The sequence below is a fragment of the Octopus sinensis genome, linkage group LG25 (assembly GCF_006345805.1).
Source record: "Octopus sinensis linkage group LG25, ASM634580v1, whole genome shotgun sequence".
NCBI lineage: Eukaryota > Metazoa > Mollusca > Cephalopoda > Octopoda > Octopodidae > Octopus > Octopus sinensis.
In genome coordinates, this window is record NC_043021.1 from 17,941,582 (window position 1) to 17,968,398 (window position 26,817).

Consider the following 26,817-nt stretch of genomic DNA (forward strand, 5'->3'; position numbering starts at 1 on the left):
CTGTTTAAAACAACAACCAAGGGAGTTAACTATAATGAAAGCAGGCGATTGAAATTCTTTTAGAAATATAGAAATACAAACCAGAGTGGGTCTTGTCTTTAAAGTCAACTGGTAAATGTAATGATTTTGGCTTATTCTATTCAACTGGTGAGGCTAAGAATAATACACATATATAATCTCTGTCTAATAAGACTGAATTGCTAATCTGCGTCGTCTATATTGATCTGAAATTTTGAACAACAGATTTTAGTAAATTTATCTCTCTTGGTTGATTTTAAATTTTAAACATTCAAGAGCAGATAGGTGCAGGTGTGGTAAGAAGTTTGCTTCCCAACCACATGGTTCTGGGTTCAGTCCCATTGCATGGCATCTTCTACTATAGCCTGGGTGGGGACCAAAGCTAGTGAGTGGATTTGGTAGATGGAAACTGAAAGAAGTCCTCCATATATAATTGTGTGTGTGCCTGAGTGTGTTTGTGTTTGTTCTCCACTGCTGCTTGACAGCCAGTGTTGGTTTGTTTACATCCCGATCATTTAGCAATTTGGCAAAAGAGACAAATAGAATAAATACCAGGCTCTTAAAAAAAAAGTGATGGGGTTAAATCTTTTGATTAAAAACTCTTCAAGGTAGTCAAGATAAAAGATAATTGCTTGAATAACTGTAACTAATCAAATGTTCTTCAACTCACTGTACTCCATATTCAAGTGCTGTTATATGCGTGTCCAGTGCAGAATCTTGAGGTATGAAAGCAGGACGTTACAAGGGTGATGGTGAACAAGGAAGGGTTCTAGAATGCATGCTATTTGTGGTGACGAAATATTGAACAACTCTTTTACTTGTTTCAGTCATTTGACTGCGGCCATGCTGGAGCACCGCCTTTAGTCGATCAAATCGACCCCGGGACTTATTCTTTGTAAGCCCAGTGCTTATTCTATCGGTCTCTTTTGCCAAACCGCTAAGTGACGGGAACGTAAACACACCAGCATCGATCGGTTGTCAAGCAATGCTAGGGGGATAAACACAGACATCAAACACACACACACATATATATATATACATATATATGACAGGCTTCTTTCAGTTTCCATCTACCAAATCCACTCACAAGACATTGGTTGGCCCGGGGCTATAGCAGAAGACACTTGCCCAAGATGCCATGCAGTGGGAATGAACCCGGAACTATGTGGTTGGTAAGCAAGCTACTTACCACACAGCCACTCAACATTAATAATTAATTATTAGCAACAGTTCCTGCAGACTGAAATCACTTGATGTGGGAGTTCTGGCACCCAAAACACATGATTCTTCTCTGCTATGATTTATGTCTGTGCTTTTATGCCCCATGCACCTATTTAAAAGGATCTCTGAAAGCTTAAAATGCAATATTTGGTGTTCTAACACGACATCCACATTAAGTTGGATATAAAGGTTGCCTTCCAGTGTCAATACCACTTCTGTCATTAATAATTAATCAGACAATATTTATATTGACAAGAAGGCGGCGAGCTGGCAGAAACGTTACCATGCCGGGTGAAATGCTTAGTGGTATTTTGTCTGTCTTTATGTTCTGAGTTCAAATTCCACTGAGGTTGACTTTGCCTTTCATCCTTTCGGGGTCGATAAATTAAGTACCAGTTATGCACTGGTGTCGATGTAATCGATTTAATACCTATGTCTGTCCTTGTTTGTCCCTGCTATGTCTAGCCCCTTGTGGGTAATAAAGAAATAGGTATTTTGTTTGTCTTTATGTTCTGAGTTCAAATTCCACCGAGGTTGACTTTGCCTTTCATCCTTTCGGGGTTGATAAATTAAGTACCAGTTATGCACTGGTGTCGATGTAATCGACTTAATCCGTTTGTCTGTCCTTGTTTGTCCCCTGTATGTTTAGCCCCTTGTGGGTAATAAAGAAATAGGGATTTTGTCTGTCTTTATGTTCTGAGTTCAAATTCCACCGAGGTCGACTTTGCCTTTCATCCTTTCGGGGTTGATAAATTAAGTACCAGTTGTGTTCTGGGGTCGATCTAATCGACTGGCCCCCACTCCACAAAAATTTTCGGGCCTTGTGCCTAGAGTAGAAAAGAATATTTATATTGCCAAATATTTACAATTTATACAAATTGAAAGTAAAAAGACAGGAAAGTATTTTAAAACAGCTGATAAAAATCTTGTGTTGGTTACAATTATTTGAGTATAGTTATACAATAGTGTCCAGTGAAAAGGAAGCTAATGAAAAACTCATTCACAAGTGGCTATAGCAGATAAAAACCAGAGGTGTGTGACAGAGAAGTATCTATATAAAGAATTATGTCAATCTACTTTTTTTTAATATGGTTTATTTTGTGAGGATTTAAATTAAGGTTTTGGAATGAGTTTTCACTTATGGACCTTTAAAAAAATCTCATTATATTTTTTCGCCTAACTGGCTCTCGTGCTGGTGGCATGTAAAAAGTACCCACAACACTCTTGGAGTGGCTTGTGTTAGGAAGGGCATCCAGCTGTAGAAACTTTACCAGATCAGATTAGAGCCTGGTGCAGCTTTCTGGCTTGCCAGACCTCAGTCAAACCGTCCAACCCATGCCGGCATGGAAAGCAGATGTTAAACGACAACAATGATGATGATGATTAAGAAATCTTTCATCTTATCTCTTTCACTTGTTTCAGTCACTTGACTGTGGCCATGCTGTGGCACTGTTTTGAATTTTTAGTCAAATGAATTAACCCCAGCACTTATTTTTGTATAAATAAAATTCTTAGAATATTTTGTGCATTGTAGAATTATAAGCATTTATTGCTTGTGCTGGTGGCATGTAAAAGGCACCAACCGATTGTGGCCATTGCCAGCCTCCCCTGGCACCTGTGCCGGTGGCACATAAAAAGCACCCACTACACTCATGGAGTGGTTGGCGTTAGAAAGGGCATCCAGCTGTAGAAACACTGCCAGATCAGACTGGAGCCTGGTACAGCCTCCTGGCTTCCCAGACCCCAGTCAAACCGTCCAACCCATGCTAGTATGGAAAATGAACATTAAACGATGACGATGATGATGATGAAATTTTAAAAAAAATCTTAGTTGGACCCTTAAGGGTCATGTGGGCCCTGGTTGAAAATCACTGATTTAAACTATTCATTTATATAGAAGGAAGACTATGATCTTATCATTCCAGTTTCAGTCCTGTCACAGTCGCTGGAAACAAGTGGACAGAGATTCTACAACCATTCCAAAAAATTGCAGTTGGTTTTAATAACTCATTCCTTTGGAATTCCTCATCACTATAGCCAATAATTTGTGTGAATAGAAATTTCAGGAAAGAATGATTAGTTCTTTTCAGCAATTTATTCAGTAAATAAATAAACATATAAACAAACAAACAAACAAATTATCAGTGCTGTCAAATAATTAATTTAAAATGGCTTCCTTGAAACATCACGTCAATTACTCTAATGAAGTATTGTCCTAACATCCTCTGGAATAACCTTGATCAACCAACATTAGCTAAAATCTTTCTGTCATTAGTTGCTTGTTTTGGGGAAGGAAGAACTATGGTCAGAATTTCTAGGACATAACTATTATTTGCTAATGTTTAAGTTGAAAGAGAATCTGATAAGCAGTTGAAGAATTGGTCGCTTGTGTCTGGCATTGCTACTGCTGCTCTTTGGTCATAATTAAGCCACTTAGTCACTCAATAGTCCAATCCAGAAGACTGTGATCAATTCATTTTGTTGTAATGAGCCTTGCAATGCGGAATTCAACTCAAATAGCTTTGAATGTAGGAGAATCTTTGTCAGGATGAAATAAGTTTCAATTCCTTTTACCATTATGTGCACAAGTGTTGCTGAGTGGTTAAGAAGTTGGCTTCCAATCATGTGATCTCAGGTTCAGTTGCATTGCATAGCAGTGGGACAACAGCACCTTGGACAAGTGTCGGATCTTTTCCTTTTGAACGGCACACAATTTCTAGTTAACTAAACACTTTAAAACTTCGTATACTGGTAGAATGTGTCAAAATAAAACATGTGTTTAGTTAACTAGAAATTGTGTTGACATATGCCGTTCAAAAGGAAAAGATCCCAAGTGTCTTCTACTATAGCTCAGGCCAACCAAAGCCAAGCCTTTTGAGTGTATTTGGTAGATATGTGTGTGTTTATGTGTGCCCTTATTTTGAGATCAGGTGGTGGTCGTAAAAGAGCATTACCATTGTACAAGTGATGTACATTTTCAGTCATTTGTGAAAAAACAATCTGTTATTGTGGAAATATTATCTTTCTTGTTAACAGATGACGATTGTCAACAGGGAGGGCAAACAGTTATCTACCCCAACAAATTTCGTCTGACCCATGTAAACATGGGAAAGTGGACATTAAATGATGATTACTGAATTCAATATAGTACGCAATCTCCCAAGAGATATTCTGACTCACGGATCATTCTGGTTTGAAAAGAGTGTGATGGCATGCACGGTGCTGACAATGGATTGATCTGATTACCTAAAATTACAAAAAAAAAACAACAACAAAAACCCTTCAATTTGTAAAGGTTTCTAACATTTTACTATTTAATTTTCAGAAATTTTTGCAGTAGACGTTAAAACCTACATCTGTGTAGAAAATGTAAATGAAATCGGAAGAGATTGTTCAAACCGAAAAATTCACGGTTCATTGAGAAGATACGATCATGTTTGGCCGATTCTTCAAGTGAATAAATGTGAGATATCGAAGTAGTATTTCTTTTAAATAATACTGACAACGTCACCATGTATTTGATTCTGTACATATAATTCGCTGGTGCCATGGACATGTCTCTTTGAATGGGTTTAAATGTAAGAGGTACATACTGAAGCTTTTACGAGAACCTTTATTACTCTTTATCTCGACCACTGTCAGGTCCAAGCACGGTTTATACCTTTTTCTCTGCTGTGGAGAGCTACACAACGGGGCAACTAACACTGGAGTTGTTTCCCCTGATTCCATGTTCCTGTCGGCGCAATAGAAATGTTGTAACATGGAAATTGGTTTCTTAAGGTTGCAAGCATAGCTTTCAAATCGTTCCTTGCCCTTGAGAAAGCAATGAGGAATCTGTTCCGTGTTATTTCTTCGTGAAACCCGCAATTCTACGCCCACATCTAGGACAGTGCTATTACTATACATACAAGTATCTTAGACCTCATAAAAAATTCGAACTTTGTACATTTAATATAGCAAAGAAAAAAACTGCATTGAGAGAAAGTGGAAAGAAACTAATTGTCATCGTATGTGTGCATACTTATATGCAGTATGTTGTGGTGCACCTGAGCACTGTATACAATAATTTCCTTATTATTATTATTATTATTATTATTATTATTATTATTATTATTATTATTATTATTATAATAATATGTGTGTTGTGTGGGAAAGTTGATTTCGTATTTTCCCCCTGTTATCCTTTGCCGCGAAAAAGCCCCATTTAATCATTTTAAAATAGAAAATTACTAAAATAAAATAAAATCAGCTGCATTTTTATGATCACTACCTTTAATATCGATTGTTGACGATTAACGGCAGTAATCGAACTGCTTGATTTCATTCTGCGTCCACCATATTATACGTACAAATTTCGAAAGATCGTCAAAATTTCAGTTCACTGATTTTGATGGACCTCTTGCCCACAAACGTGCTGTTTCATCACTCTACCCTTCATACACTATTACAATAACTTCTATTCCACACACATGGGTTGATCTAGTTTCTACGTTCATTTCGATTCTTCTGACTTGCAATCTTCTCATCAACTACATTGTGTCCGCTCTTCCGGGCCTTGCGCTAATCACTTCAAGTCCCTCACTTCCCTCTAGAATTCTCTTTCTGTCCGTGTTTCTTGGTAGCCGTCAACTTGCAGTCGTTCAAGAAGTTCAGCCACATCTATTTCACCAGTGTGGAAATTAAGTGAGGATCCGTGAAAGCAATAAATAAATAGATATGAATTTTTCAGCAGTATTTTGTCCTCTTAGTATATGTATCAATTACATCTGAGTAACAATAGGGTCAACGGTGTGCATAAACTCCTTTTCAGAAAGTTGTTAGGATTCCGATATTTCGAAAAATTGATCTTGATTGTTTCTGAGAAAGCAAACCATGAGTAATTGCTCCAATAGTTTTATTCCATCACTAGCAGTATCGCCCGGCGTTGTTCGGGTTTGTTCCGACCCCTTAGAATTGGAATTTTTGAAAAGTAAAAATTTAGCATTATGTAGCTTGTTATTCTCTTTACGTGAACATTTTTCTGGTTGAAATACACCGAAAAATGGCGACACAGCAGTAAAAAAATCGTAAAAAATTGGGATTTTCATAGAAAAAAAAGCACCTTTTTGATGTAAATAATTTTTGGTGTTAACATGGTCCAATTTGGTGTTAACATGGTCCAATTTGAAGAGCAAGCCTTCTTCTATCATACTCTCAATTTTGGTCAACTTGTGCCGCAGGGTCTCGGAGGAGATAGTGTTAGTTGAAGGCTACCAAACCTTGATTTTTTATTATCCATAAGGACACACATAGAATGGACGACACAATCACGGATGATTTTACATATAAAGCGCAAGAGTCATCTCTATCTTTCATTCTTCTAGGGATCTTATAATTTCCAAGAATATCAATTTGACGGAATCGGTAGAACGCTGTGGTAAAGCTTACTTTTATCTTCCTGGTTTGAGGAGTTACCCGTAAATGTAGTGAAAGCGATCCTATACTCTTACCTTTATGCATATAGAACATAAATAATTTTTTATTTAAAAAAAATCGCCGTAGTAATCTCTGTAAAAGAGAAATGTTCTCAAAGACCTAAGTTTGCGAACCTAGTTCCGATTCTTCATTAACACCACTCTACTTTCTAGTCTGGAAAGTGGCAACTGTCTAGAATTTATAATTCTCCTCTCTTAAACCCACCAGACTGCCTGCCTGCTTATTGAACAAAAATATTATGCATAATTCTGACAGTTGGCACGATCAGATTTATATGACATTGTGCACAGAACAACGGGGAAGCGACTTCAACACACAAAAATTCCGAGAGTACATTGATCTAAGTGTGGAAAAGAACAAACAAAAGAATAACAAACAGAAATTTATTTCTTTGATGTTACATGCAGCCATATATTACCAACAATTACATTGAAGGAAGTAATTTCGTATCTCCTGAGAATTACTTTAAAAATGTTAGGAATTCTTATTGCTGCTAAGTAGATATTAAAAAAAACAAAAAAAACCCAGAATCTGAAGAAACTAGGACGAAAATTAGAAAGAAGGAGAACTATAAGTTTCAGTCTACAAAGTAGTAGAAATATAAATTTCAATCCTATCAAATATTTAATGTAAATCGTTATTATGAATTATCCAATTTTCAGATTTGAATAATTTTGTATGCGAGGGGTGGGGGTGGGCATTAGTTCTAGTGTTTCGGATAGGATTCTTAGTAGCGGGGGATGAATCCCCAAAAACAACAACTAGGCAGCCCCTGTATTTCCTCTCCTAAGAAGGTCCATGTTCGAAGCGCGAAGTTACGACTCCCCCCTCACCACTACATAACTTATACAAATCTGCGAACTTTGCTATTTGTATTAATGTTTCACAGTAAATTTTGATAATACTCATATCTGTTTCCATTGGAAATATACACCAAAACTGTTTGTACCAAATCTAAAAGTCTATCAGAAAATATTTATATTAAAATGATAAAACTTCATTATGTCTAATTATTTGTTGGCGAGTCTCGCTCTATCGAATGGCAGACGACAGGAAGAGGAGAGACAATTACAAATGACAAGTGCGTAAATGTCGATAAATTCCAACAACTTTGCTTGAAAGTATTATAGATTTATCGAGTGTATCTATTTATGTTGTTATTTGTATTTCTTTTTATTCTTTCTTCCATAAGTTTAAAAGCTTCGTCTTCCATAATAAACCCGTTACAGCTGTTCAGGCAGACGACACAAGTAGCAGAAAGCAGTTTAACTGGTGATGTCGTAACTGCTAGTGTTCACACTTCTGCTTCAAACAGTCGTTTAAAGCAGAAAATAGTAAAAAAGCAAAACACCACACGAGCCTTTAAAACCGAACAGTCACTTATATGCGTAGATTTTTGCTATTTAATTCTGTACAACGAATTTTTGGAAGAAATGAAAGCCGAAAAAAATTATCATCTGACTTTCTAACGACATTGAATGAATTCATTGACGGCAGTTGAACCTTAGCCGTAAAGGCGAAGTTATCGTGAAGCGGCTGAGACTTAACAAAACAAGCTGGATGGTTTGAAAAGTGGCAAACATGCCGGTATTTCTATGGATGTCCGGTATTGTTATCATCCTCCTCACCCTCTGGATACTCACCAGGTCAGTCCTTCTCACTCAACACTTCTTTATTCGTTTGTTATTCGTTGTTGATGTTATTTGTTATTTATTATTCTACACCCAACAACATCACAGCTTTCTGTTTATTGCAAATGGATGTTAGATAATGCGATGCTTCTGCCGTTGTTTTTTAAATAAAATTCACTAAATACGAAGATTTAAAGTCGGTGTGTCGTGAAAGAGGGGTGAGTTTTTGCATTTGGAGACGGTGAGGGCTTCCTCCTTCCTTCGGAAAAGAACTGGAAGAATGGGAAGTTTCCAAGTAGGGCCTCAGCTCAAAACCTCAAAACCCGCCTCTATAAACTCAGCTCATTTTGCAAATTCTGTCAATTAATTTTCAGCCGAAACCTATAATTCTTAGTTTCTCTCGGACTCTAGTGTTTTATTTTAACCAATTCCAAACAAACCTACCTGCTAACCTCTAAAGAAGAACCGTGTCCCAAACGTGAAACCTATCTCCACAAACCCGTCTTATTATTTTAATAATTTCATTAAATGTTTTTTCTATTTCTTTTCGACACAGGCTATAACGAATTTCCTCACAGTCTAATATTTCCCCCTTAACTTTTGACAAACCTGTAATTTATTTAATTAGATAAGAGAGAGGGGCCCTACCTCGGAACTTCAGAAATGCACCTCGCCTCATAAGACTACGAGGCTAGCTAACCAGGGAGGCTTCTTCGTGGTTCATCCAAAATGCTGGATATAACAGTCAAAATATCTTACTGTCATAAATAAAGAATGCATTAGACAACATAATGCTCGATATACTAGAAGACGGGATGGTCACATCTAGTACGCCTTTAGTCATGTTCGTTTGTCCAGGGCTGACTCGAGGCTAAACAATAAACAACATAGAAACTTATCTTATTTTACCATGTTTTTTTTTGTTATTTAAGACGATATAAAGCATCATTAGTTTTCTCAAATATGTCCTTTTCCTTAACCAATTACCTACCTATCAAACTAATTAAACTCATTAACAATGAAGGGCCATGTAAACGAAACGTCATCGCCCATCATTTCTTATCTTATTCAATTTCAAGTGTTTTCTCCTGACACAACATATCTCTGTTTCTTTTTTATGTTATTTTTTTATTAATAGGAGTTCCAATTACAAAGAAATATCTTTATTTACAAATCCCCATTTTTAATTGATGTTCACATTCTAGAAATTACCACAATTCTTTCTCTCCAAGTGATTCTATTACCAAACCCATCCGAGACAACCCCTATTCCCAAAGACACAAAACTGGGTCCATTTTTTTCTCTAAAGTGTTCATAATTTAAATTAAAAACCCTCCGACATAAATATTTATGTAAAGAGGCTCTTTGTTAATTCATAACGAAAAAGTAATTTTCATTAAATTCCTGAAAATTCTTAATTATTTTCGAAACTGAAACATAGACCGGTGTCTTTCTTTTGAAATAGTCACGAAAGGTGAACCAACAAAAGTAGTCTCTGCACCGTTGCTCGACTTCCTAGAAACAGTAGCTAAATTTCACTTAAATCACACCCTATCGTCTCAAAAAAAAAAAAAATGGGACACAAATTTAAGTATGTTATGCTGAAAAAAATATGGGATGGTCATGATGGGAATGCTTTGTGTCATAGGTATGTTTGCTCTACCAAAGATAATGAAAACTACCAACGTAATATCTTATTCTTTTTTTTTCTTCCAAGTTTTTTTTATTCACTGTTGGTAACTCTCTTCAAATATTTGTTATTATTATTAAGAAATAATAATGATAATAATAATAATTGATTTGTGGAGTTTTGCCGAACAGCTGTTGTTGCATATATCATGGATCCGGCTATTAACCAAGTCCGTCATGAAGACACCCCTACCATCTTCATTTGGTTAGGAAGGGTAGGCAGTTTTCCCCTGCTTGGTTACTTTGGTAAGAAGTTGTGTAGTGTGCACAATGAAAGGACTGGAGACACAATTTCTTTGTGGATTAAACACTTATCGACTTCTTCTTAAGTTGCACCTGTAGAGGTGAAAAGTGAGGGTCAAGATGCAGGTGGGTACCCTTCAGTAAATTTGTTGAAAAGTGAGTAAAGAAGGCCTAAATGAATGAGCCTACTCTCAGCATGTGTCTATTGGACCAACGTATGACAGCTAGGGTATAGGACTTGCCCTTGGTAGTCAGGGTAATTGTGGATCTGCAGGGTTTTTTGATTGCCCCCCTCCCCTCCGGGTAGTTTGTTCTGCTTTTAGGACTCCAGCACATATATTTGCATATTGTATATATCATATTTTCTCTTCATTCTGCCTATATATATATGGGCTTTCCTTTTTGTAACTAGTCTTTGTAATGTTGCTCTTCATCTATCATCCTTGTCATCATCATCATCATCGTTTAGCGTCCGTTTTCCATGCTAGCATGGGTTGGACGGTTCAACTTGGGTCTGTGAAGCCGGGAGGCTTCATCAGGCCTAGTCAGATCTGGCAGTGTTTCTACGGCTGGATGCCCTTCCTAACGCCAACCACTCCATGAGTGTAGTGGGTGCTTTTTACGTGCCACCTGCACAGGTGCCAGACAGAGCTGGCAAACGGCCACAAACGGATGGTGCTTTTTATGTGCCACCGGCACAGGGGCCAGGCGAGGCTGGCAACGGTCACGAACGGATGGTGCTTTTTACATGCCACCGGCACGAGGCCAGTCGGGGTGGCGCTGGCAATGGTCACGAACGGATGGTTCTCTTACATGCCACCGGCACTGGTAACACATCTGCAATTTCCATTGATCGATTTCGATTCTGATCCTCACTTGCCTCAACAGGTCTTCACAAGTAGAGTTTTGTGTCCCAAGAAGGGAACAATAAAGGAAATATTAACAGGGTGGTGGACTGTCAGAATTGGCAGAGCAGCTGTGGAAACGCCTTGTGGTATTCACTCATATTCCTTTACATTCTAAGTTCAAATCCCATCATAGTTAACTTTTCATCCCTATAGGGCCTGATAAAATAAGTACCAGTCATGTATTAAGAATGGGTATACTCGTCTGTAACTGCTCCCTTAAATGTGAGGCCTTGGGCCTGTTAGATACACTTATTTTTGACTTCTATCACTGGTACAGATTTTAAGGACTTTATAAAATCAAACAAAGTTGATCCCTCTGTGAACATGGTGGCCCAAAACTATATGCAATAAGGTGTAAGGTATTTTAAACATGTCCACCCCCTTTTTTATTTATATAATGGACCCTGACTTTGAAGGGTGTGTTTTAACTCTGCCTAGAAAGGACCAACTTCATATTACCAGCTGTTTTATATGTTTATGCACAGATACACATATATGGTACACACATAAGATATTATATGCTTAAGGGGTGGATATTGTATATTAATTTTTACGGCACCTCCACCTCATTATGTTTCCCTCTATGGCCTGGTTTGGGTCTATAATTGCCCTTCCTACTCTGGATTTTTAAAGTGATCTGTTGTTATTCATTAATTCTTTACTTGTTTCAGTCATTTGACCGTGACCATGCAAGAGTACCACCTTGAAGGGTTTTAGTTGAACAAATTGATCCCAGGACTTATTCTTTGTAAACCTAGTACTTATTCTATCGGTCTCTTTTGTTGAACTGCTAAGTTACAGGGATGTAAACACACTACCTTTAATTGTCAAGCGATGATGCAAGGACAGACACAAAAGACACACATAAATATATACATATATATATGACGGGCTTCTTTCAGTTTCTATCTACCAAATCCACTCACAAGGCTTAGGTTGGCCCAAGTCTATAGTAGAAGACACTTGCTCAAAGTGTGATGCAGTGGAACTGAACCCAGAACCATGTGGTTGTGAAGCAAGCTTCTTACCACACAGCCATGTCTGCGCCTACATTATTTTAAAAATACAGTTAAATCAGTTAAAAATACTGCATTCTTTCTAACTGGTTTTAAAACTGATTTCATAAATAATAGTTTATAATTCACACACATGGACAAAGAAAATTAAGTAATGTATTTGAGAAGCATATTAAGAAGGTATAGTTCTGTTGGGCATTATGTGAACACCTTGATATGGATACACGTACATACGGATTGATATATCTATCAATCTCATTAAGCTTGCCAGTTCTGGTTTCCTTCAATGAGATCCTATACACACTACAGGCACTGCTCTTACTTTCATGCTGACATCAAGTTACATCTCAGTCTATGTTCATGTCTTTCCTACAGGTATCAGGGAACAAGTCGGCACTGATACTGTATGTATCAATCTAAGAAGTAAAAGAGGATCTGCAAAAACCATAGCTGCTGTCCCTTTTCTATTTGAATTGCATATACTTATACATATCATCGTCCTTGTTGTTTAATGCTGGCATGGATTGGACAGTTTGACAGGAGCCAGCCAGGTAGAAGACTACCCCAGACAACTGTGTCTGTTTTGACATGGTTTTTATGGTTGAGTGCCCTTCCTAACACCAACCTACCCGTAGAGAGGATTGGGTGCTTTTTACGTGGCACTAATTAATCAATAATGTATTCACCCTTGTTGTTTACTACTTCTTCCCAATGTTCAACAAGATTTTCAATACCTTGTTGGTAGAAACCACCCGATTTCGACTCAAAAAATTGATCCAACCAAGCTCTCAACTGTGCATCAGTATTGAACGAAACTCTGCACATAGCATTTGAAAGAGATCGAAAGAGGTGGAAATCCATTGGTGCCAAATCAGGAGAGTACGGCGGGTGTGGCAGCACTTCCCAGCCATGCGTTTGAATGGCTTCCTTGGTCATATTGGCGATATGAGGGCGGGTGTTGTCATGCAGCTGAAGAACTCTATGCTGCTGATGATGTCTTTTCTCTTGAATAGCTGTGTTGAGTCGTTCATAGAGTTCCACGTTGACTGTTTGGTTCCGTTCAGGCAATTCATAATGGATAATCCCTTCCCAGTTCCACCATATGCACAAGATTGTTTTTCGCAGATGAAGATCTTGTTTCACACACGGTGTCGCTTGTTTACCGGGCTAAGCCATTCCTTACGCTGCTTCATATTGATGTACAGGCACCATTTTTCGTCGGCAGTAATGATTCGGTAAAGAAATTGTTGCTTGTGTCCATGAATTGAGCGGTGACGAGCAAGCAAACCAGCGGAGATTGTGGCTCATTGATTTTTGTTGTTGTCACTTAAAGCATACAGAACCCATGCTCCATACTTCTGAACCTTTCCCATCGAGTGAAGATGCTCTCTATAACAGTGTGGGAGCAGTCCATTTTCTCTGCCAGTTCCCTTGTTGTTTGACGAGAATTTTCATGTAAAAGTTGGTTTAATCGCTCTGCATTGAAATCAACTGGACGACCAGAACGAGGTGCGTCTTTGAGGTCAAAATTTCCATTTTTGAACTTGGCATACCAATCATGAGTGGTTCTTTCAGCTATGGCACCCTCTCCATACACAGCACAAATGTTGCGAGCAGCTTTTGCAGCCTTTGAACCTTGATTAAAAGCAAAAAGAAGGAGGTGTCGAAAATGTTCGTTTTTCTTAACTTGACATTCCATTTTAATGATCTGAAAATAAACAAAAATTAACAAGCAAAAAAAACAAAAAAACAAAATAGATTCTAAAATGATTCCAAAATAGAATTCTCGAAAAAAACAGATTCCAAAATTTAAAAATGCAATAAATTCCAATATTTACAAAACAGTGGGTACTTGGTTGCCAACCCAATACATAGTTTAGGAAGAGTCAACTCCGAAAGGATTTGAACTCAGAAAAGAATGAAACTACTCATTTTATTCAATGATCTGCTGTTTCTTCCATCTACTTCCATTCAAAAATCTGTTGAAAATGAATTATTTTACCATGGAAATTAGTTTTTGCGCCCCCCTCTGCCTCATTTGGGAAACAGCTTGATAATTGCTTCTGAATTAGGTAGGTACAAGGCCAAGCAATTTTTAGGGGAGAAATTTAGCCACTACTACTGATCCCCAGTACTTGACTAGTACTTTATTTTATTGACCCTTGTGTGATGTAAAGCAAAGGTGATGTTGGTAGGATTTAGATGTAAAGAGTTAGAAAAAATACCATGTGATTTTTTTTTTTCCTTGTTGCACAAATGAAATGTTTCAAATTTTTCTCTGATACCAGTGTCATTGTGTGACCATATATGGACTGACAATAGTCTCTGGCATCAATTCAGTCAGTGATTCAAATAACAAAAGATTACTTATATATCATCATCATCATCATCATTGTTTAATGTCCATTTTCCGTGCTGGCATGGGCTGGATGGTTTGACTGAGGCCTGGAAAGCCAGCGGCTGCACCAGGCTCCAATCTCATCTGGCAATGTTTCTACAGCTGGATGCCCTTCCTAATGCCAACACTCTGAAAGTGTAAGTGGGTGCTTTTTATGTGCCACCAGCACAGGAGCCAGTGAGGTGGCCCTGGTATCGATTACGTTTGGATAGTGCTTTTTATGTGCCACCAGCACGGGAAACAGTCACCTAGAAAGTTCCCCTCCAAGGCACAAGTCTGCTCAAAGTTGTTTATGAAAGACCAGCAGTCCTCCATGCATACAAACCTCCCCTCTCCATGCCACTGATGTTATCCAAGGGAAAGGCAAAGGGGCCGATACAGCTTGAAACCAGTGATGTTGCAACTCATTTCTACAGGTGAGTGAATTGGCGCAACATGAAATAAAGTGTCTTGCTCAAGAACACAATACACGGTCTGATCTGGGAATCGAACTCACTACCTCTTGATTGTGAACCTGATGCTCTAACCACTGAGTCATGCACCTTTCACACACACACACATATATATGTGTATATATATATATATATATATTATATATATATATATATTATATATAAAGTTAATCCAAACAAGAACAAAAAGACAACAACGCGAGGATGTGGAACAAATAAAGTATTATTGGACGCTCAGGAAAGAAGGAGGGTATGACGTTTCGAGCGGAGCTCTTCGTCGGAAACATAGGAGAAAGAAAGATCCCGAGGCAGGAGGACAGAGGGAAAAAGAAAATTGCAGGTAGTCTTCACGAGGTCACACATATATATATATCGGTGCATGTATGGCTGTGTGATAACAAGTTTGCTTCCGAACCACATGGTTTCAGGTTCAGTCCCACTGTATGACATCTTGGGCAATTGTCTTCTATTATAGCCTCAAGCCAGCTCAAGCCTTGCAAGTGGATTTGGTAGATGGAAACACTGAAAGAAGCCTGTCACATATGTATGTGTGTGTGTCTGTGTTTGTCGTCCACCACTGTTTGACTACTGGTGCTGGTGTGCTTACATCCCCATAACTTAGCAGTTAGGCAAAAAAGATCAATAGAGTAAGTGCAAGGTTTAAAATAATAAAGTATTGGACTCAATTCATTCGACTAAAAATTCTTCGAGGCAGTGGCCCAGCATGGTAGCAGTCCAATGACTGAAACAAGTAAAAGATATATATATCTATCTGTCTGTCTGTCTATCATCATCATCATCGTTTAACGTCCGTTATCCATGCTAGCATGGGTTGGACGGTTCGACCGGGGATCTGGGAAGCCAGAAGGCTGCACCAGGCTCCAGTCTTATCTGGCAATGTTTCTACAGCTGGATGCCCTTCCTAACGCCAACCACTCCGTGAGTGTAGTGGGTGCTTTTTACGTGTGCCAGGCGAGGCTGGCAACGGCCACGGTCGGATTGGTGTATTTTACGTGCCACTGGCACGGAAGCCAGTCGAGGTGGCGCTGGCATCGGCCACGAGTCAGATAGTGCTTTTTACGTACCACCAGACCAGGGATCCTGGCTGGTTCAATTCGATTTCGATTTCCCCAACATGTCTTCGCAAGCAAAGGGGGTTGGCATGGGTGCCTGTCGTCGGATGAGGTTCTATATTGACTTCGCTTGCCTCAACAGGTCTTTGTGTCCAAGGGAGGAAAGGCATGCATAAGTGGGCTGGGCTCACTTGTCCTGCCTGGTCTTCTCATGTACAGCATATTTCCAAAGGTCTCGGTCGCTGGTCATTTCCTCAGTGAGGCCTAAAGTTCAGAGGTCGTGCTTCACCACCTCGTCCCAGGTTTTCCTGGGTCTACCTCTTCCACGGGTTCCCTCAACTGCTAGGGATTGGCACTTTCTCACACACCTATCTTCATCCATTCTCGCCACATGACCATACCAGCGCAATCGTCTCTCTTGCACACACACACACACACACACACACACACACACATATATATATATATATATATATATATATATTTATTTATTCCATTATTTACATCTTTATATGTGTGGATCTGTGTCTCCATATGTGTCTGTTCATGTGTGTGTGTGTGTGTATGTATGCACTTTTTTTTATTCCATTATTTACATTTGACGGATATTTGTCCTCATCTTGTTTGTCGTTAACATGTTTCGGCTGATAAACCCTCCAGTCTTCATCACGTGCCTTGATGAAGGCTTGAGGGTATATCAGCCGAAACATTGTGTTAACAACAAACAAGATGAGGACAAATATCCATCAAATGTAAATAATGTACATAATTCCTCATCTCTTAAATATAGAACTGTAATATATATTACAGTTCTATATTTAAGAGATGAAGAATTATGTGCATTATTTACATTCAATGGATATTTGTCCTCATCTTGTTTGTTGTTAACACATTTTGGCTGATATACCCTCCAGCATTCTTCAGGTGTCTTGGGGAAATTTTGTCTACCCTATGTGAAAGGCCTCTCTGAAAAGATACAAAAGATATACAGCCCATATGACCTCAGGACAGTATTCAAGAGTAATACAACACTTTGCAAATATCTCCTTCGGGTAAAAACATCAATAGAAGAGAATATGACCAAAGATTGCGTGTACTCCATCCCATACAGCTGTGGTAGGTTATACAAAGACGAAACATGCCGCCCCTTCAAAATGAGGGTAGATGAACATCGCAAAACTATGACATGAGGAGATATTGATAAATCAGGTATAGCTGATCATGTATGGAAAAATGGAGACCACCTCCCCCTGTGGGATGAAGTTAAAATAATAGACAGAGAACACCACTGGAAAATATGAAAACTAAAAGAAGCAGCACATATGCTAGGACACAACAACCTCCTAAGCAGACTGAGTGCAGATATGAGCAGCATATGGGAACCAGTATTAAGGAAGGATATGAAAATATTAGATTTATAAGCCCTAAACTTCACTCCATAATTGCCCGCGGCCATATGGCATAGTGGTTAAGAGCGCGGGCTACTAACCCCAAGATTCCGAGTTCAATTCCAAGCAGTGACCTGAACAACAACAACAATAATGATAATAACATCGAAAAATACCTTAGGTTCGAAATTTCCCCAAGACATGGATGGTATATCAGCTGAAACGTTGAGGACAAATATCCATTGAATGTAAATAATGTAAATGTAATATATATATATTCATTTTTTTAGTATGCTTTATATCATCACCGTTTAACATCCATGTTCCATGCTGGCATGGGTTGGACAGTTTGGCAGGATCCAATGGGCCCAAGGACTGCATTGTATTCCTATATCTACTTGGACATGGTTTCTACAGCTGAATGCCCTTCTTAACACCGACCACTTTTTACAGTGTGTATTGGGTGCTTTTTTATTTTTGTGCCACCAGCACTAGTGAGGCTGCCCTGCAGTTTGCAAGCCTATGAATCCCGAGGGCATGTCTAAGTAGTTATGTAGTTCATTTCTCAGTGAAGATCATCATCATCATCATCGTTTAACGTCCGCTTTCCATGCTAGCATGAGTTAGATGGTTCAACAGAAGGCTGCACCAGGCCCAGTCTGATCTGGCAGTGTTTCTACAGCTGGATGCCCTTCCTAATGCCAACCACTCCGTGAGTGTAGTGGGTGCTTTTTACGTGCCACTGGTACAGGTGCCAGACGAGGCTGGCAAACGGCTACGATCGGATGGTGCTTTTTACGTGCTACCGGCACGGAGGCCTTTAATCTCACTGCAAGGCACTCAAACCAAGTGCCTTTTACCATGAGATCACCCCAAGCCTTTCTTTGAAATCAAGTAAATGGAAACTGTGTAGAAGCCTGTTAAATTAACTGTACCTGCAATTTGAATGCCCTTCATTATCGCATACACACTGTCATGCTGAGAATACTTGATGATTATGTTACGCATACTGGATACAAGTGCTTGTGGAATATTCAGGCACTTTACACTGCAATTTGCCAAAAATAAAATCTGCCAAATATCCCACAAATCACATCCTAAAAACTCAGAACATTGGATTATGAGGAAGCCATGTTCAACTTGCTTGAAATAATAACAAAATCATGTCTTTCTGCTCAGAAAAGGACAACACTTCATTGAATAATGTGTTCATGAGTTGCATTGATCAAAAGTGGTGTCTTGTGTCCTGTGTCTTCTTGATCAAGACTGGCCAAATCTAATCATCAGGGACATATGGCAACAGACTGAAATAATATAGAAATCATAAATAATAATGACTGAATGGCTTTAGTTTTGAACTACTATCAGCTTTTGGTTTTATGAGTTCAAGTTTACATATGAATATTCTTGACTCTCTGGTCAGGGTACTTAATTCTACATCTTGCAGTTTGGAAAATCACTTGCAATCAAACATAAGTCCTATCTAGGATGAGTTAGTTTCTCATTTGCTAACATAAAAAAAAATCAAAATCGAAATCGATCAACATCAATGGAAATTGTAGCTGTGATACCAATGGCGATGGGATGTAAGAGAACCATCTGAATGTGGCCGTTGCCAAGGCTGCCCCGACTGGCCTCCGTGCCGGTGGCACGTAAAAAGCACCATCTGATCGTGGCCGTTGTCAGCCTCACCTGGCCTCCGTGCTGGTGGCACGTAAAAAGCACCATTCGATCGTGGCTGTTTGCCAGCCTCGTCTGGCACCTGTGCCGGTGGCATGTAAAAAGCACCCACTACACTCACGGAGTGGTTGGCATTAGGAAGGGCATCCAGCTGTAGAAACATTGCCAGATCAGACTGGGCCTGGTGCAGCCTTCTGGCTTCCCAGACCCCAGTTGAACCGTCCAACCCATGCTAGCATGGAAAGCGGACGCTCAACGATGATGATGATGATGATGAAGTAATCCTTAGTCTTGTGGATTCTTCAGTTTTATGACAGGTTTCACTGTTATATCAATAACGGCATTTAATAATTTCTGTTCAGCATTTTTGTGTGTTTGTAAATACACTAACAATACAATAATTACAGCATATATACACTATTTACCCGTGTGTATGAGTATACATACACCTATGCTATATATGTGTGATTATAGTCTCGGTAGAATACAACAACTTGCAACAATACTTATTTACTGTGTTTATAAATATAGTATCTGTTGAGTAATTTAGCAGCTGGTTGAAATAGTTGACAACCTCTCACTTGCAAGGTCATGTTTCATATTCTGATGTGAAAAACAATGATTTTTTTTTTGGTTTTTTGTAACCAAGCTTAAGTGTATATAAAGGAGACCACAGGAGGAATGAACAGATGTTATTGCCAGAAATATGGCACAAATGAATCCAAAGTCAGTTTTTTGTTGATGCAGCAGCAGTAAAAATTTTAAACAGACAGCATATCTGTCTGTCTATCTTTATATCTATCTATCTTTATATCTATCTATCTATCTATCTATCTCTGCCTGCCTGCCTGCCTGCCTGTCTGTCTGTCTATCTATCTATCTATCTATCTATCTATCTATCTATCTATCTATCTCTGTCTGCCTGCCTGTCTGTCTGTCTGTCTGTCTATCTTTATATCTATCTATCTATCTATCTATCTATCTATCTATCTATTATCTATCTATCTATCTATCTATCTATCTATCTATTTATCTATATAAATGTTAATCAGTACATTAATAAGATAATAATTGCAATAATTGCATGATTATATTGGCAAATATAGATTTCTAACATTGGCATCAGGCCATAAATTTTGAGGAAGGATAGTTGATCAAATCAACTCTACCTTGCACTTATTTGAACAGAAAACATTTTATTGACCCCAGAAGAGGAGTTGAGTAGCAGAATAAGTAGTGTCAGATAAGATACCTTGTGATATTTAATTATGTATTTTATGACAGGGAGTAGTGTCCCTGCCTTCTGAGCTAATTTTCCACCACGTTTCTTAAGAACCATGGTAGAGGGTCCTTGGTCTCAGGACCACTCATGTCTAGAAACTGAGGTTGAGGGGTAAGCAAGGGCATGCTCTCCATAGAAAATTCAGCTCTGAAAAAGCCTTGTGACAATAGCAAAGCCTCATGACAGGGGTTTAAAACCCACTGCAGTCAACTTTGACTTTAATCCTTCTGGGTTTGATAAAATAAAATAGCAGTTAAGTATCATTGTTTAGATTAGTAAATAATATTATTTAGATAAGTGAAGAACTCCAGGTATTCTTGTGGCAGGGTCCGAGGTTATAGTTCGTCATCATTCTATATTGTAAATTCATAGTTGTGCCCCATCTTTTACACCAAGACAAAACATGTACATGATAACACTCCTAATCAGTTAAGATCAGAAGCCATGAGAGCCACTGCTTGGTATTGCATCAGATTATCATTTTGGCGATTTTGCCCTTTGAAAGGCAAAATCACCAACGTTGACTTTGCCTTTCATCCTTTTGGGGTCAATAAATTAAGTACCAGTTGAACACTGGGGTTGATGCCATCGACACATCCCCTGCCCTTGTGGCAAAATTTGAAACCATTATTATTATTATTATAAAGTCTGAGGAGAGAAAATAGAACCTGTCGCATTTTCAAACTTTCTTAGGGAGATATTTTTTTGATAAAAAAAATGGTTATATCACGTTGGAAAAGCAACAAGAAGTTGATTGAAATCTTGTGGAAATTACTTCCAATTGCTAAGATGACATTGAAGGTACCATACATTATCTGTCTTACATTTTCTGCACTATTTGTAAAGAGTTTATGAAAACATTTATATAAACGGTAGTGCTCCAGCATGGCCCACTGGTTTGGAATATATAAAAAGTATATGAATGTATTATATGGTATTTATTATAATACTAAAAACTACTTGAAAATGTTTCCACCCTCTGTCAGTATTTATGGTATGTCACTAGCAGCATTTGGGTAGCACTTTCTATATAAGGTGGAACAGATCTGTTCATTTCTCATGGACTTTTGAGCTAATATTTTATAACAATGTACTACTTTAGTGTTGTATTTGTTTAGTCCCAGGTTGGGGGCAGACCAATGATCAAAATTGATCCAGCCGTGACCAGTCTGCTATTTTATACATCAAGTATAAGAACTTTACTATCCAATTTGTCTTGTTTTTTTTTTTTGAAGATGGTAAGGTGTGGCTTAATTGAGATTTTGTTGCTATTTCTAGCAGGTCAAACAACAAGTTGGTTTGCAATCGATTGTTTTAATTGTGGTTGCAAAGATTAGGCTATTGGTTTTCAACTGGGTTCCATTTAAGATTTTGTTAAAATTTATTTTATGTGTAAGAAAAATTGGTTGTGCTTCTACAATACATCATCATCATCATCATTTAGCGTCCGTTTTCCATGCTAGCATGGGTTGGACGGTTTAACTGGGGTCTGTGAAGCCGGGAGGCTTCATCAGGCCCAGTCAGATTTGGCAGTGTTTCTACGGCTGGATGCCCTTCCTAACGCCAACCACTCCATGAGTGTAGTGGGTGCTTTTTACGTGCCACCTGCACAGGTGCCAGACAAGCTGGCAAACAGCCACGAACGGATGCTGCTTTTACGTGCTACCAGCACGGGGGCCAGGTGAGGCTGGCAATGGACACGAATGGATGCTGCTTTTGCGTGCTACCGGCACGGGGGCCAGGCGAGGCTGGCAACGGACACGAACGGATGCTGCTTTTACGTGCTACCGGCACGGGGGCCAGGCGAGGCTGGCAACGGACACGAACGGATGATGCTTAAAATAAAATTCCTAATAATAATTATAAAAGTACAGTAAGATTTTTTTTCTTATATACACAGCAAATGGCTATAGAGGTCCAGGAGAGTAAGATAGGAATCAAAGGGGTCCTTTGGAAAAAAAAATGGTTGAGAACCATTGCATTTGGTGAACTAAATAGCATATTGGATTGTGAATTAATGATGTCTTCTTTGAGATTGTAATTCTTAAGCCACATCCTTCTCAAGAAAATTTATTTTAACCCTTAGAGACATAACCTACCTGCAGAAAATAGCTTGGGAGTTGAGTACATTGTCAGGAATATAACACATGTTAACCCTTTTAACATTCAGATCAGTTTGTCAAATGTAATGTTTATTTATTCACATTTTTAAAAAAGTTAATCATGCATTATCTTGTAGCTTTGAGATTTTGAAGATGTGATTGTTTATTTTTAGATTAACATTGTAGGGTAAGTGTGAATGGGTGGAACAGGTCAGCTTCAACAAAAGATAGGTAGAAGAATATTTGGGCTGGATATGACTGGTTTAAATGCTAAAGGATGAATCCAAAATTAAAATCTTTGACAACATAACATTGCTTCAACACATTTGTCTGTCTCTCTCACACACAATGTACTTAATTCGAGATATTTGACACCTCTCACTTGCAAATTCTTGTTCATATTGTGGTAGTAATTTAAAAATTTTTATCTCACAAGATGCTGATACAGCTTTTGTAGTTAGGGGGTTTGATTTGCAACCATCTGGCTCTAGGTTTCTCACTGTGTGATGATATTTTGGGAAAGTGTCTTGAGTGAACCCTTATCTTGTGTAGAATTTAGCATGGCTGTGTGGTAAGTAGCTTGCTTACCAACCACATGGTTTCGGGTTCAGTCCCACTGCATGGCACCTTGGGCAACTGTCTTCTACTATAGCCTCAGGCCGACTAAAGCCTTGTGAGTGGATTTGGTAGATGGAAACTGAAAGAAGCCCGTCGTATATATGTATATATATATATGTGTATATATATGTATATATGTGTGTGCGTGTATGTTTGTGTGTCTGTGTTTGTCCCCCTAGCATTGCTTGACAACTGATGCTGGTATGTTTATGTCCCCGTCACTTAGCAGTTCGGCAATAGAGACCGATAGAATAAGTACTGGGCTTACAAAGAATAAGTCCCGTGGTCGAGTTGCTCGACTAAAGGTGATGCTCCAGCATGGCCACAGTCAAATGACTGAAACAAGTAAAAGAGTAAAGAGTAATAAAATAAGTACCAGGCTTTAAAACTAGGGTTGATTAGTGAGACTAAAATTCTTCAAGATGGTGCCTTAGCATGGTCGCAGTCTAATGACTGAAGCAAGTAAAACATAAAGAATATGTAGTATGTGGTTTGACACAACACTGCTAGTGAAGCAAAATTGGTGCTCTTTCAAAATGTTAACTTAACCAATTGATAAAATATAGATTGATAAAATAAGTGCCAGGCTGAAATAAGTTCTGGGGTCACAAATAAACATTTGTGAAAGCTACATCATCATTGTTTAACATCCACCTTCCATGGGTGGGATGGTTTCACAAGAGCTGACCAGGCAGAAGCCTGCACCAGGCTTTTGTGACTGTTTTGGCAGGATTTTTACAGCTGGATGCCCTTCCTAACACCAACCTCTCAGTAGAGTGGACTTAGTACTTTTTATGTGGCATAAGCACAGGCAAGGTTTTTACAGCTGGATGCTCTTCCAAACACCAACCACTTTACAGTGTGGACTGGGTGCTTTTAAGTGGTACCTGCACACACACACATTGTATACATGCATAATTTTCCCACCACACACACACACACACACACATACATGCATATGCATGCACACTTTATATCTGTTTTCATCTACTGAATTTCTCTCATAAGGCATTGGTGAACTGAAGATTATGGTACGAAATACTTGTCCAGGATTCTATGCAATGAGATTGAACCTGAGACACTTCATGGTTGTGAAGCAAATATCTCCACACCTATGTCTGTAGTCACTTCACTGCATCAAAACTCAGTTTATTTATTATATCAAGAAAGAAAAGATTGTAAAACTTTTACAGTGTTATTTTGGTCAGATTAGTTTTATCATTTAACACCGTAAGCAGGACATTGCTAAATAATTTTTAAACTTGATTTGAACTTATTTCCAGTTTCAAAACTACTTGAGAATGTATGCTTGAAACAAACTGCCTATCCTTTTCAAATATTACGTAAGACCCAGTTAAACTTTTTGCATCTTAATTGTATTTGAAGAAGAAATCAATAGTAGTTTTTGTGAATATGACTTCATCATCATCATCATCGTTTAAGCGATTTCCAAGTATTTTCCATAAGTTTTGAAATCAATTTCAGTTGCCATTGTGATTTCAGTCTGGTAAGTAGGTGTATAAAAACGCAGAGAAACCCATGGTTACAGCAGTTAATTTCCCTTCTTCTCATTTGCTTATCTCTTTATGCATTTGTTGACCACTTTGCAGTGCTTATTACTGGGTTTTAGTCATCTGTCTGTAAAAATTACTTTCGCTTCTATTTTTGGCGTATGTTAAGAAAAGATCACTGCTTGTTATTGCCTGGGTGTCAAGCATTACTATATACTAGTGCCATATTTGGGTGCAGGGATGGCCATGTGGTAAAGAGGTTTGCTTCATAATCACATGGTTCTAGGTTCATTCTTTCACATGACAACTTGGCCAGTGTTTCTTACTATAATTTTGAACTGACCAAAGTCTCATGAATGAAATTGAACAGAAGGAAACTGCGACAGCCTGTCAAATGGCCTGTGCCTTTTGTAGGGAGTTAAACATAATGGCATCCTACTGAACACCACCACCTGGTGCTTTTAGAGGAGTCCACTGTTTCATGCTTTTTAGGCCCAGGTTTCCAGTCTGAGGATAACTCTTTCCTTTCTCCCACCAGTGTCATGGGGTCCTGCAGAAATGGCGTAGGTGCTGCCTTCTCTCTTCTGACTAAGTTATAAAAACAAAAATATTCTTGAAGGGGTTTGATGTTAAATACATTTATTGGACTAACAATAGATTCCAGACATTTCATAGACAATGATACTTCGACTATTTCTAATGAAAGAAGCGTGATATAATAAAGATCACTTTGTATGCCATGAGTGAAGTGCTGACATTTCAGACAAGGCCCTTTCCTTGAAGATGATTTGAACTTAGTTTATTTGAGATTCTAACTCCCACTGCTCTTTCCAATTTTACTGGAGTTTGTTTGCACTTTCTCAGTGGCTAAGTTCTTGTTTCTAGATTTGACTGAATTATCTAATTTTGGTTTAATTCCTAGTTGGAACTATGTTGTTGTTTTAAGTAAGGTATGACAATCAACATTCTCTGTCTTCCTTCTCCATGAATATAAGACTTTATTACCCAATACAAATAATCATTACTAATGTGACTGTGTGAATGATATTAATAGAGTATTGTACTGTGATTTAGTACCTGTGATATATGTGGTCAAATCAACTGAAAACTCCTCTTCAACTATAAATTTGATATAGTTTGTAGTCAAATGAAAATACTATCAACGTTAGTAGGGTGGGGCACATGTCGAGGTTGTAAGTCCACAGATGAATCTGGAATTTTCTATTGATATGGCTTCACTTTAGTTTTATATTGGGAAAGGTCTGAGTGTCATAAAACCATTTTCTCTTTTTCTCTTGTCAAATTACAAGCTCATTGATGTTTAACCCTAGGTCATCCCTGATCTAGCAGACCTCTCATAAAAGGGATTTCAGCAATACCCATTTCATCTTTTTTCTATACATAATGTACCAGGATTATGTTATTCTGGTGAGATGTGGCTACTGTTTTTAGCAGGTTGAATGATTGTATTAAAAGTTCATTCTTTGTTCAAAGCTGATGTTATTAGTCTATGAGATGAAATTGAAACAAAAATTTTAGAAGCAGGTCCTATGCCTTTAAAAACCAAAACCTTGGTCAAGATGGTCCTTACTTCATCTTATTTTCAATTTGATTTCTGCTAATGCAAGCCAGCAAGTATTAGTCTACTAATTGTTGTGACTATCCTTATTTACAAACTATTATAATTTGTCTGCTTTCTACATTGGTAGTTAAGCAATTCTAGTGAATATGCTTATTTACGAAAAACACTAGTTTGTCTGTTCCATACACAGTCAACCAATTCTATAGTTTGTCTGCACTTTACGTAGTCAGTTTCCATATTTAAATTATGCTATAAATTATTTTGTCAATAATATCAGTTGTTACATTAATATTAAAGTCTAATATTTCAACTAAATATTTTTTTAGTACATCTACCTGTAATATAAACTAATGACTATGTAGAGTTTTTATTTGTTCACTAAGTGACTTGATTTGAGTCTTTGTGTTGTTGATACTGGATCAATAACATTGTGGTAGAAGAGCCATTATACTCATCTTTTATCTTCTACTTGTTTCTGTCATTGAACTTAGGCCATGTTGGAGCAGCAACCTGGAAGGGTTTTAGTTGAA

General features: G+C 38.2%; 1 protein-coding gene across 4 annotated transcripts in view; it reads left to right on the top strand.

Annotated features, from left to right (window-relative positions):
• Positions 1-7,987: 7,987 nt before the first annotated feature.
• Positions 7,988-26,817, top strand: part of LOC115224231 (protein KIAA0100) — a 437,418-nt gene continuing 418,588 nt past the window's right edge. For all 4 annotated transcript variants that reach the window (XR_005003864.1, XR_005003866.1, XR_005003865.1 and 1 more), the window contains exon 1: positions 7,988-8,360. Coding sequence is in view for 1 of the 4 variants with exons in the window: in XM_036513442.1 (XP_036369335.1) it covers positions 8,296-8,360 (65 nt within the window). In the remaining 3 variants the exon portion in view is untranslated. The remainder of the gene's footprint in view (positions 8,361-26,817) is intronic.